Source organism: Trichoplax adhaerens, genomic scaffold (assembly GCF_000150275.1).
Source record: "Trichoplax adhaerens TRIADscaffold_9 genomic scaffold, whole genome shotgun sequence".
NCBI lineage: Eukaryota > Metazoa > Placozoa > Uniplacotomia > Trichoplacea > Trichoplacidae > Trichoplax > Trichoplax adhaerens.
The window spans coordinates 849,593-861,502 of record NW_002060951.1 but is presented as its reverse complement, the minus strand read 5'-3'; the positions used below and the strand labels follow the sequence as shown (position 1 = coordinate 861,502).

At 31.5% G+C, this 11,910-nt stretch overlaps 3 protein-coding genes across 3 annotated transcripts in view; all 3 read left to right on the top strand.

Annotated features, from left to right (window-relative positions):
* TRIADDRAFT_58865 (uncharacterized protein) overlaps positions 1-1,006 on the top strand; it is a gene marked incomplete at both ends in the record, with an annotated part of 13,811 nt that extends 12,805 nt beyond the window's left edge. Inside the window, one exon of the mRNA XM_002115043.1 lies at positions 860-1,006. Within this exon, the coding sequence (XP_002115079.1) occupies positions 860-1,006 (147 nt within the window). The remainder of the gene's footprint in view (positions 1-859) is intronic.
* A 3,884-nt stretch (positions 1,007-4,890) lies between these two features.
* On the top strand, positions 4,891-9,296 carry TRIADDRAFT_58864 (uncharacterized protein; the record flags this gene model as incomplete). The annotated part of the gene is made up of 14 exons (XM_002115042.1): positions 4,891-4,950; positions 6,097-6,169; positions 6,667-6,841; positions 7,026-7,117; positions 7,379-7,458; positions 7,536-7,655; positions 7,740-7,815; positions 8,174-8,207; positions 8,362-8,427; positions 8,514-8,586; positions 8,729-8,837; positions 9,000-9,043; positions 9,156-9,227; positions 9,279-9,296. 14 exons carry the CDS (start codon positions 4,891-4,893, stop codon positions 9,294-9,296), a joined length of 1,092 nt encoding a protein of 363 aa, XP_002115078.1.
* Positions 9,297-10,019: 723 nt separating this feature from the next.
* The window catches only part of TRIADDRAFT_58863 (uncharacterized protein), a gene marked incomplete at both ends in the record, with an annotated part of 4,470 nt that continues 2,579 nt past the window's right edge, over positions 10,020-11,910 (top strand). Inside the window, 7 exons of the mRNA XM_002115041.1 lie at positions 10,020-10,077; positions 10,304-10,335; positions 10,454-10,524; positions 10,612-10,665; positions 10,744-10,901; positions 11,332-11,436; positions 11,571-11,653. Of these exons, the coding sequence (XP_002115077.1) occupies positions 10,020-10,077; positions 10,304-10,335; positions 10,454-10,524; positions 10,612-10,665; positions 10,744-10,901; positions 11,332-11,436; positions 11,571-11,653 (561 nt within the window). The remainder of the gene's footprint in view (positions 10,078-10,303; positions 10,336-10,453; positions 10,525-10,611; positions 10,666-10,743; positions 10,902-11,331; positions 11,437-11,570; positions 11,654-11,910) is intronic.

Sequence of the window (11,910 nt, the reverse complement as noted above, 5' to 3'; positions counted from 1 at the left end):
GAAGCATTATCATTTATACTGCCACATAGTAAATCAGCCTCACCTCAATGTCGCGTAAGAATACTTGTAATATTTTATTATCGGTCAAATCGAGGTCTAAATTATAATTTAACCATGTAAACATAATTGCATAAATAATGATGCAATGACGTTTTAAAATTGAGTCATAAAACTCATACAAACTATACGTACTCATATGCATAAAATCTGCTGATGCTAATGTGGAATTGACCTTAGTATTAACAACACTTACACGAATTTTACATTAATACTGCACTTTAAATGATAGAAAGATACTAAAACATAGTGATGCTTCATATTTTTTCCCGTAGTAATAGCGATATTATATGAATATTTTAAATTTTTTTACGATAATTGTATTAACAGTTGTTTAAATGGATATTTTAAGTTTAGTATTGATAGTTTGCAGATACTAGATGGAATCTTTTGTAAATAATAGCCTTTTACATCAATGATATTCTGCGTTAATAATTTTTAATTGCGTAGTTATGGACAGATTTTCTGGGTTATTTTCACATTAGTAATAGTCTTTACCGATTTTGCAATTTTCTATGATTCTACTATAGTAATGAAATGCTATATATCCGGTATACGGTACATTCTGTATCAATCGCGGTTATATATAAATTTTGAAAAATATGACATATTTTTTAGCATTACAACGATATTTACATCTCAATAATTTAAGTTTTAAATTGTTATACACAAACATGTTCGATAAGTATTTTTCTTTAGTTGTAGTATTAATTTTATATTTTAATGATTATTTTATATCTACAATGTACATTTTTAAAGAGCAGTATTCCTTTATTTTATTCTTGCATCTTTTGTTTTACAGTCTGCCGTATCACAAATCTTTGAACATGTTTCCAGCATTGCTGATATAGAAAAATTGACTGGTATCGATTTCTTCCCTGAACTTCCAGCAGAGTTGCAAGTTCAATTGGAAGCCCAAATACCCACAGAGTTATGGTCGATCTTTTAGCTTTTCTAGTTTACATCATTCATTCATTAATCGTATTTATAATTCTAAATGCTAAAAATTAGATTTTGTGTTATAATTTCAATTTGCCATTTTACAGTTAAATGGTAAATGCATCGAGGGCTTGCAGTAGAGCATTAGTTAGGCTGTTTTCTCGACGTTATAGTTGAACTAGAGTACATGAAAATTTCAGTGCGTATAACCTACAATAAAATTATAATGTTTACAATTTCTTTGTGATAGCTTTTAGTCTAACTCCGCATTTAGAATAAAGTTCAAATTGATCCTTTGCATATCATTTATTGGTAAGCGGGCTACTTACATTGATAGATGCTACTGCCTTTATGCAATTGCATGCTCAATTGGTATGATACTAGAAATTGAGGAATAACAGTAACAATTTTATGAATCCGTTGGAAACCCAATTTATATAAAAGATAATCAATAAACAGCGTTACAATAATTTTTTTATGGTGTGTATAGTACAGTAGAGTATGGATTATTAGCATTTTGTCATATTATTTCTGATTATTACTAAAGAATTCGTGCATTATTTCAAAGTTCGATTCTGCGGGATTAGAATTACTTATGTTGATCCTTACCAGTTGGTATTAACTATAAAAATCCATAATATCATTCTACTGAACGAAGATCATCACACTATCTAGGGTCTGAATTCATGCATATAGACTTTTTTAACGACTGAGTTACGGTAATTGATATATCTTTTATAGTTAGAATAATTATTCCTAAAAAGGTATAGTTCAATATTCAGCTATTGCATTTTATGTAAACTAAGGAAAGAAGAATCGTATCTTGGCATAGTGTAAAAAAATGATAGACATGCTAGTCTGCTTTACCGGTTCTTGATAGAAAAATCTGAATACATCGCTGAATTTCTTATACTAGCAACTAGACTGAAAAATAATTGATTTAGAAGAGACAATTTGAGCCACGGTTCAGAAATTAAAATTTTATCGTGCACTCCTGGATAATACTTTAACTGAATTACCAAAGCGCTGTTCAATTTTGTTATACAGATCTAAAACTGGCTATAACTGCTTGTTGCCTGCTATTTTTAGCTAATTCAAGTGTTACTAATAATACGCATTTACCATGAACTCTGCAATATACGATTACTTGTAATGATTGCATTTATTACGATGAATATGCACATAAATATCCACTCTTCTGAAGTTAGGTTAGGGTCGATAGGAGTTATAAGAGAAAACTATTAATTGTCGTTTTTAAAGATGTATTTCGTTGGGATCATTTTAAACGTAAAACTTTCTCTTCAGCTAACACGACTTGGTAAGTTTTGATAATTCGCTTAGCATATGCATAGAAGCTATGGCAATTTGATAACTACAACACTCATCGGCTAGAAAAATTTGCGACAGCTATTGATGACAAGGAATCTGCCCCGTACAGCTAGCTTTTCGAACGCTAGATATTGGATAAGTGTAGAATGATAATTAATAAGAGGTGATAAATTGTTCGTTATTGTTAGAAAGAATCACTATCTCTAATTATAGAAAGTTTACCGATTTACAACTATTTTACGGTCGATAAAGTGAATTTATGAAGCCCAAAATCTATCATTCTATAATATAGGTCATCATCGCATGCTGCAACATTTATCTACCAAGTTTTAATATTAAAATATCGAAATTCTAGTCGATTTGACTCTAACCTTAGACAAATCAATGCTACCTATAGCGTGTTTATTTCTTTAAGGGATTGAGTTTGTTTACATCTATACGTCCTATTTATCCGTGCTTGCTTGCATAGTAAATTGGATAAAAGGTGATAACGGGGCATTTATTTCTACATCTATTCCTAAACGAAGTTCGATTCTCGTGGCTCTATAATATTGGGCTATTACAAATTTTGAACAAAGTTAGTAATTGCCTACTTGATTGAGGAACTCATCTATTTGTTTACTTGCGTATGTCGAACCTGGCAGTTCCAATTAGGAGGAGCTAACTGAACTTGCAGTTTTCAGTTATTTTAACCCCTTAAGGAAGTATTAAGTTGTGCCTGGTACTGCGTGCAAATTATGATACGAATGAGATAGCCTTCTAATCTGACTAAATTTAAGTCAATTGCATCTGTTATAAAGTGGATGCTTTTGCGACTATTTATGATTAGGTCTTCATTGCTCCAGTAAAAAATATGAAATAATGTCATAAACTATTTACAAAAGTTTAAGATGCATGGTATTTCTAATATCGAGTATAACCTTAAAAGAAATAAATTCAGTGTTGCAGCCATTGAAATGATTATCTTAGCCAAAGAAATGAATAATACCGAGTTCTTCTATGCTATTTCAATAATCTTATAGTATTCTCTTTCGATAGGATAGGTTCTAACGAAAAGCCTAAGCTCTTAAGCAATTATTATCGACTACTTGATTTTTATACAATGGTAATGAGTTCTACGTAAATCGCTTTGATTATGGATTGAGATAAAGAGGAGTCTTTTCTATCCATTCATAATACCATTGGAAATCATTTCTTCACATTATAGCAATTATAAAATTATTAAAATAAAACTTTTGTGCAATTGTGCCGTTGATTGTGGATTTAATGATTTCTTGATGATATCACCATAGGCTATACCGAAGGCGATTAACATCAATTACGCTCCTATTTTACTTACTCTTGACCGCATATTTCGAATTCATCACTAGTTTCTGCATGTCATGTTTGCTTTAGTAAAATAATACTTTGTTTACAATATTTTGCAGACTAGAAAAATACTAATAGCCAAGTTTCACATAAGATCTCAAGTTAACTTATACCAGTGATACTATTATTGTTATTTTTCTAGTCTTGGCTGCCTGATGTTTTGTGAATATTTGTACAAGCCTGAATTACGGTACGAGATGGTACGCTCAAATCAGGATCAGATTATTTAGATAATAGACGCACCTACATTTGCTTATGAATTGAAATCGATGATAATTTCATACATTTAGAGTACAAATTATCAATATAGCTGTTACCTTGAGTAATCATGCTGATCTAGAGATCCATAGGGATTAAAGTACGTGGATTAATCAAGCTTATCCAATCACATCCTACCATAGTCAATTTCAGAACTATTTATTACTAGCACTTGGCGTAATGATAGTCATTTCTGCCTTTAACTGATCGACCTACATCGATTTAAGCGAAGTTAAGAAAATCTCTGGTTATAGTAAAGAAAGAAAAGCAGAAAAATACCTAGTGCTAAAGTAAGATTAGAAAAGAATAATTTTACTAGTTTAAATGATAGGTCTCTTTTCTGGAAAGCTCTTAGGATATATGATATGATATAATCATTACCAGTTAGACAGAGATACTGTTAGAGATAAAGATATGGGGCTCATTATATAGATATTGGATATTTTCAAGACGAATTTTTTCGCTCAATCTATTCTAGCAGATAGAGAAGACCTATAATAAAATTCCAACAAAAATTTGCTAAAGATTACCAGTCGAACAGGATTTTTACAATTTGCTCTATTAATTACAATTTGATTCTCATAAATCATTGCTTAATATTTAAAGATAATTACTTAGGTATATTTAAAATTTTCGTCATTGATCTATCCGATTAATAACTATAATGAGTCTATCACAGTAATACGTGCTATGGATGATTTGAATTTACTCGGAAATCGACGATAGTAATATGCTAACTTTAGTCTAACTTTCTGATCGATAAATTATAGTAATTACCGTAGTATTCTTCTGTTGCTAGTTGTAGATTGATAGCACAATTTATATTGTAGATTAATTTTTATTATTTTGATTCTTGAAACTAAATCTAATTTAGAATACGCGTATGAAATTCATCGTTTTCTCTCTATTACAATTCAAACATATCACGGTAATTCGAAGATGCAATTTGAAGAAGTAAGCCAGAAACAATCGAATAATAAAATCAAAAGATCTCATTTGGTAAGATCGCTAAGGCAAATAATGCTGCAATCTAACAAAGCTATCTGAAACGCTAATTCTATTTTTTAATATTATGAATGATCTGATTTAACTGCTAAATTGAAAATGCTTACTGCATCACTCACTATCTTTGATTTGCATGCAATATGGCCTATCTCATAATAGTAATTGATATTTTCCTAATTTTTAACTCCTTTGACTCGCCTACTAGTACTTCTATCATCGCACGTTCGATCTGTTAACTTTAGCATTATAATTCATGAACATAAATTGTGCTTAGAAAGCTCGCAAGGTACTTTGAGTGGGGTACTGAGCTTTATACTTGATTTGGCTTCCGGTAAACTATTGTTACCTTAATGTATAGTCTGTGATAGGTTAAATGCATTTATTCGATAGTAATCGTGTAACGCCATAATGGATAAATAGTAATTATTATGACTTAGCACGATAGCAAGACTCTTTCTTAGAGAGCTATAGAGGGCTGTAGAAAGATTATCGATGATAAACTTTTCTGCAATCACAATTGCATTTAATTACACGTATTTATATCGTAACTTTCGTGAGAACTGAACGTGAGACAGAGATAAGTAATGATTTGTATGACTAAACATTCGTGCAGTAGGATAAAAGTGCGGTTGTAATGCACAAACTACTACAAGATCTCAGGATATTATTATAAGCGATTAATTTCTGGAAAAAGATACCCTAAGTAATCGAAATTAGAAGTTACATTTAATTTATGTATTTCTTAGATTTATAGATCATATTTTTAAAATTCTGCCCAAGTTAATCCATTTCTGACCAGCTTATCCTTAAAATATTGTATATATCAATGATGCCCACGAGTATAGCGAAATTCTGACGATCATTAGTTGAGAATAGGTATTACGTTAAGTATCGTTCGCTTGAAATAGAGTGTAATTTGTATTTCCAGACTTAATAAAGGCTTACTCACGTCCAAAACTGGACTTGAAATACATGTTAGACCTTAGTCTGGTATTTATCGGCAGCAATAATATCTAGACAACTCAGAAGAAAAAAGTATCATAGCAGAATGTTTAAGCCTGACTAGAAATCAAAGCTCTCTTAGACTAAGATTTTTTTGATATTTAATTTATAATATTTTAGTCTTAAATATTCAATTAGATTGCCGGGATTATCCTAATCATCGTAGCCTTTGCAATTGGTCTTCTGATTGGTATATTTACGCAAAAAGCAGGTAAATTTGGATGTTATTATGGACTAAATTTGACAGAAGTGCGTTAGAAATCAGTGTAAATGTATAGGTGATGGATAAATTACGGAGCTGTTTAGTAGCGAAGCAAAAATTTATACCTATTTAAGGAGAAAATAATGAGTTTATTTGTCGATGTGTTCTTCTTATCAGACTGATTGCGTTGAAAAATCAATATTCCAACGATCAATAAATTGCATAGAGTTGTTGATGGAAGTTTCTAGCCAGCATACTCACTTCTAAGCTAAATAATGAAAAATTTAAAAATATAGAGCGATTAATACCTACGTAAACATCCATTTACTTAGACAACATTCGTCAAATGTATACTAATCATGCGACACAGTCATTACTAAATTCATTGAACTATACTGATCTTCTAGTTATTGGATGAAATCGATTGCATAATATACGATTTTGCTTCGCAAAGAATTTATTAGTCGTTTTTGATATACTTTACTATAAATTTGAAAATATCGTAGCCAATGGTCATTTAGGCGAACAGGATTCTACTATAACTCGCCCAACTATGACGGCAACAAGAGCTACCAATAGGATACCCCCAACTACTGAACGGCCAGCTAGCCCACCACCAGCTACTAATTCTCGACCAACAGCTTCAAAACCGACTAAACCGACTATTCCGGACATCTGCAAGTATGTATGCAAACAATTGTAGGAGTTTGATTCATAACTTAGCACTGAAAAACTTATTGATTACTATTAAAGTAAAGGGCACACCATAGGATACGATGAGAGTATTGCGCTGATTTTCAATTATTTTCAAGTCATGATACTAATCCAGCTTCTTAAACTATACATTTGCGCACTAATATATTAGAGCAAAAGTAAAACCGTTATTGTTAGTTGGCGTTGATGGATTTCGCTGGGATTTCTTTAATCGTGGATTTTCTCCTAATATATCCAAATTTGGTGAGTTAATGATTTTATTACGTAGCAGGGACACACATTGTCCTTTAGCATTACTATATATGTTAACCTATGTTATATATATATATGTCACTGCCATTTCTAACACCGATTTTGTCCTACGTCATTGCTGCCATCTACAAATATAATTAGTTCAGGTTCTAATAATTTATAGATAGCTTCTATATTTAACCTGTTAATGATCGAAAGCCACTTGTTTCTGATCTTCACTCGATATATTTATCACATTACTTTATTTTTCAGCTGCGAAGGGTGTTCGAGCCGAATATATGGAATCTGTTTTTCCTACCAAGACATTTCCCAACCTTTATACCATAGTAACGGTTAGTTGTATTGAAAAAATCGATGAAATGACAGGTGGAACTGCATATGTCATGATTACTGAGCGTGTACTATTTAGGGATTGTATCCTGCCTACCACGGCATCGTAGCAAACAGCTTTTATGATCCTGTTTACAACCAACGATTTTTTATGGGATCGAGGAATGCTACTCAATCGAGATGGTGGGGAGGTGAACCGGTAAGTAAACTACTTCTTAAAAACTGTTGATGGCCCAATAACTTAATTAATCTACAATACTCCCATATTTCGCTTTATCTTTAGATTTGGGTAACGGCAAGAAAACACAATTTGAAATCAGCTACCTACTTTTGGGTCGGATCTGCTTCCGAGATTGCAGGTAATCAATATCATAGAGTTTGATAGGATTGATAGGATTGAAGGAATTATTTATTGTAAATACTTAAAAAAAATTGAGCGGTTTTAGTGCACAGTAAAATTCCTACTCTATACGGTCTCTAATAGCATAATATAGTCAGCTACAACAGCTCACATTCTTTAGTGCTTAAATGTTTCATGAAATAGACAATTTCAAAAATGATCCATAAATATTTTAGTGTAGATCGTGCTTTGCTTTGCCTAGTTAGAAGTTAAGTAACTATTAGCTAGCATATTTTTGGCTTTGAATCGGCTGTGCAGCTTAAGATGTAATAAAAAATGGAATTTATTTAATTATAAATTAAATATTCTACTGTTAGGCTATCGACCGAATTATTGGTACCTTTATGATGGGTATGTAACACAAATCCAGTCACCATTCTTGATCTAAATTTGCTGTTGAATTACTCTTGAGAATCATATTCTGTGATATAAAGCACGCTTAATATTTGTTGCCAAGATAGAAAGCCGTATGTGTTATATTGTTCTCAATATCTATGTTGTATAGAGCAGTGTCCTTCATGGATCGTGTAGATCAATTTTTTAAATGGATTGAAATGCCTGAAGATGAACGGTAAATATTGCTTTCTAAATAATTTTGGATGAATAGTCCGCAATACCACCTAGCAATTGACTAAATTAGCATACCATTTTATGAAGCCCTACGATGATGATCTTATATTTTGATGAACCGGATGTTGCAGCACGTGGACATGGCCCAGATTCACCAGAAGTATGCAATCATCATATTTCAATGTATATTTCGCTATCTTCAGACTAATAGTTTGACATTTCCATCCAGATCAAGTTGATACGATCTATATTACAAGTAGTTTTACGCTATTTTGAACTAGTTATTTTAAAATTCATTTCAGGTCAATGAGCAAATTAAAGTCATTGATGATTTAATGGGAGCTATTTTACACGGTTTGAAGGAGCGAGGAATGCAAGATTGCGTTAATATTATCCTAACTGCAAATCATGGTAAGAATACTGTGAGATCAAATATTTGATTTAGATTTTGGTTACTGATTGAATTCGGTATCGCTTCTTTAAGTGGAAGTACTGTTTAATTAATATGCTAGGCGCTAGTTTCTAGCATTCTAGTATCGCGATGAAAATTTTATCATTATTTAATGTTTCGAGGTATAAGGAAGACATGCTGCAACCGAATCATTTACTTCGACAAGGTAATCTTTTCCATGAATAAATTATTATTAGTATAGCAAAATAATAGAAAGTGCTAATTTAAGAGTCGATCTCTTTATCACTAACTGATGATCTGATCCATAATTGATGTAGTATGTCAATACAACCAATGTCTCTGTGCGCAATTCTGGAGGCTTTGGCGATATTCAAACCAAATCAGGTCAGGTACTTTGAATGTTAATTAGTTTAGCGTATATCTCTCTATCAATATTTTAGGTATCAGATAGAAGATGAGAGATTTTTTTGCCCCTACTTGATACTCGTATAGTTGAAGTGTTAATTTGCCGATACTGTTAGTGCAAAAGAATTAATGAGTAAAGGAGGCTTTTATGCTATCTATGTAGATTATTTACGTCTCGCTTGTGGCAATAGTTTATGATGATCTTCAGTACAAGACATTAATAAAAAGGACAGAAATTTCTTCAAGGAATGCATAAAATTTAAGTCTTACTTACTTGCTTCTAATATCGAAATAGTGATTTATGAGGATCATTAATACAGCAAAACGAGTTAATTACACAGTAAACGTTAATTAATAACACCTTAAGTGTAAGGTGCAATTACTTTGCAGAGCCTTGAGGCTCTAGTTGCTATACTAGGATATGTATACTTTACAGTATAAGTCGTTATGTCAAGAATATTCACAAGTGCACCATCGGCGTTTGCTGAGACTATAAAAAGCCGAGCACTAGCTTAGCTGCTCAGTTTCAGTTAGTCACTTGCAGGATCTTTTGACTATAATTGCTAAGAATATTCTTACGTTTTTCTTTAGTACATTTTATGACTAAGTTTAACGAAAATAAAGTGAAGTATTTAAACCTATTACTCATTAGTAGCTTATTTGTGTAGCTGAGAGTTAGTTGAACTACGATATGTCCCTAAGTTAGTTGGGAACACGAGTACTAGTGAAGATAGTGTTTAAGACCCGGTTTCTTGTTACAAAGAAGATTTTTAACAATGGCATTCATAACTATTGAAAGAATCTCTGTCCTTGATATTGTTAAGAAAATTACAAGTAGTGCAAGCTTTTTATGAATATTATGACACAAACTTGAGTGGATTTTTTATCTTTGATCATACTTGCTATACTGTTCTATGTTAAATCCAAATTTATATTTGAAATGAGACCAGTCAAACACTGAATGCTGTCCTCTAGTTCTAGATGACATTAAGCATCTGTAACCATAAACTGCTAAATATGTCTTAATTGGATAAGCTTTATTTTCCTTTAATTCTCATAGGTAACGTTGATGAAGTTGTAGAACAGTTGCGAGTAAGGATTCTTTCTTTGTTTTTTATAATTATTATACAGAAAAGTATATCAATTCAGCATTTTATAACTAAATTCTATTTAATTTAACTTCGAATATTTTACGTACACGTATTTGCAGTGTAAAAATAAACACTGGAAAGTATTTAAGAGAGAAGAATTGCCAATTCGTATGCACTATTATGATAACAGGTTAGTTTAATGAATTTTTATAATGAATTGGGATGCTTTATACCGTATTGTTCTCAAGCATATGCAATGATCCATTACTTCAATTAGGCGTATACCCGAAATTGTAGTTTTGCCGGATTCAAATTGGATCGTTAGACCTTCGTAAGTCTTATTAGCAGTCTTTAAAATATCGTTTAACTGTTTATAGATGATCAAAGCTAAGTAAAATTTAAATCGTAGATATGATCCTGATTTCACATCCTGCCATGGCGCTAATCACGGTTGGAACAATCTGGATCCAGACATGAGAACAATTTTTATAGCAGGCGGACCAGCCTTTAAGAGTGGACTTATTATCAAACCCTTTTTAAATATCGAAATTTATAACTTAATGGCTAGTAAGTTTAGCTTTTATTCTAGTTAAAAAATATACCATAGGCCGTATCGACGGTTCAAAGGAATCTGTGAACAGTTTTAGCTACGAAATTGATAAGAATTCCGTAGCTTAAAAGAAATTCACTTTTTCCCACCATATATAGAATATGGGATATATTATTTGGTTTAATATGTTTATAGTATCGAAGCTGTTACCCTAGTCGATATAGCATTTAAGTATTAAATCTTGATTAAATTTAATCACGACCTGAACATGCAACTCTAATCAGATTTCCATATAATCATACGGTACAAAATAAATTTTAGTTTTATAAAACTTACAAAATAAAAATTTTTGTTTGATTTCTAGCTTTAAATGGGTAAGATAGTCTAAATACTGTAGATAACCATTAGATTTAATGTATACTAACTGGTATGATTAATTCCATCTAGCTATTTTAAATGTTTCACCAGCTAAAAATAATGGGACACTTGGAAGACTACATCATATTCTAAAAAATCCTCCACCAATTTCGAAATCTAGTGCTAGTCTACCCGGTAAGCTAGTCTACTTTGACGGATTATATCCTGTCTGGAAGAAAAAATAAGGCGTTATAAGATATAAATAATAAAATTAAAATTATTTATATAAGCTAATGATATAACTAAATCTCCACGGCTCTAAACAATAGGTAAGGTATGCAGAGTACCTCAAGAATCTGCAATCTTAGCAGTTAGACAGAATTGCACCGAATGTATTTGTTCTTTTTGCCATGTAAGTATTATTTTAGGTTATTCATCAGTAATTTTAATTTGATCTAGTCCTGATAAGCTAAATGATACTTATGGCTACGATTATAATTATCATTCATATTTTGCAGTTTGCCACTTTGTAATCTTAATAGGCCAACCGATTGATTTGAATACTTTTTATACTAGTTGATACCTACCTATATAAGCTTCTACTTTAGGAGTCAATTTTATAATTATTTTGAGATGCTGAAAGAATACTCCATCGACTCTTTCATCTTG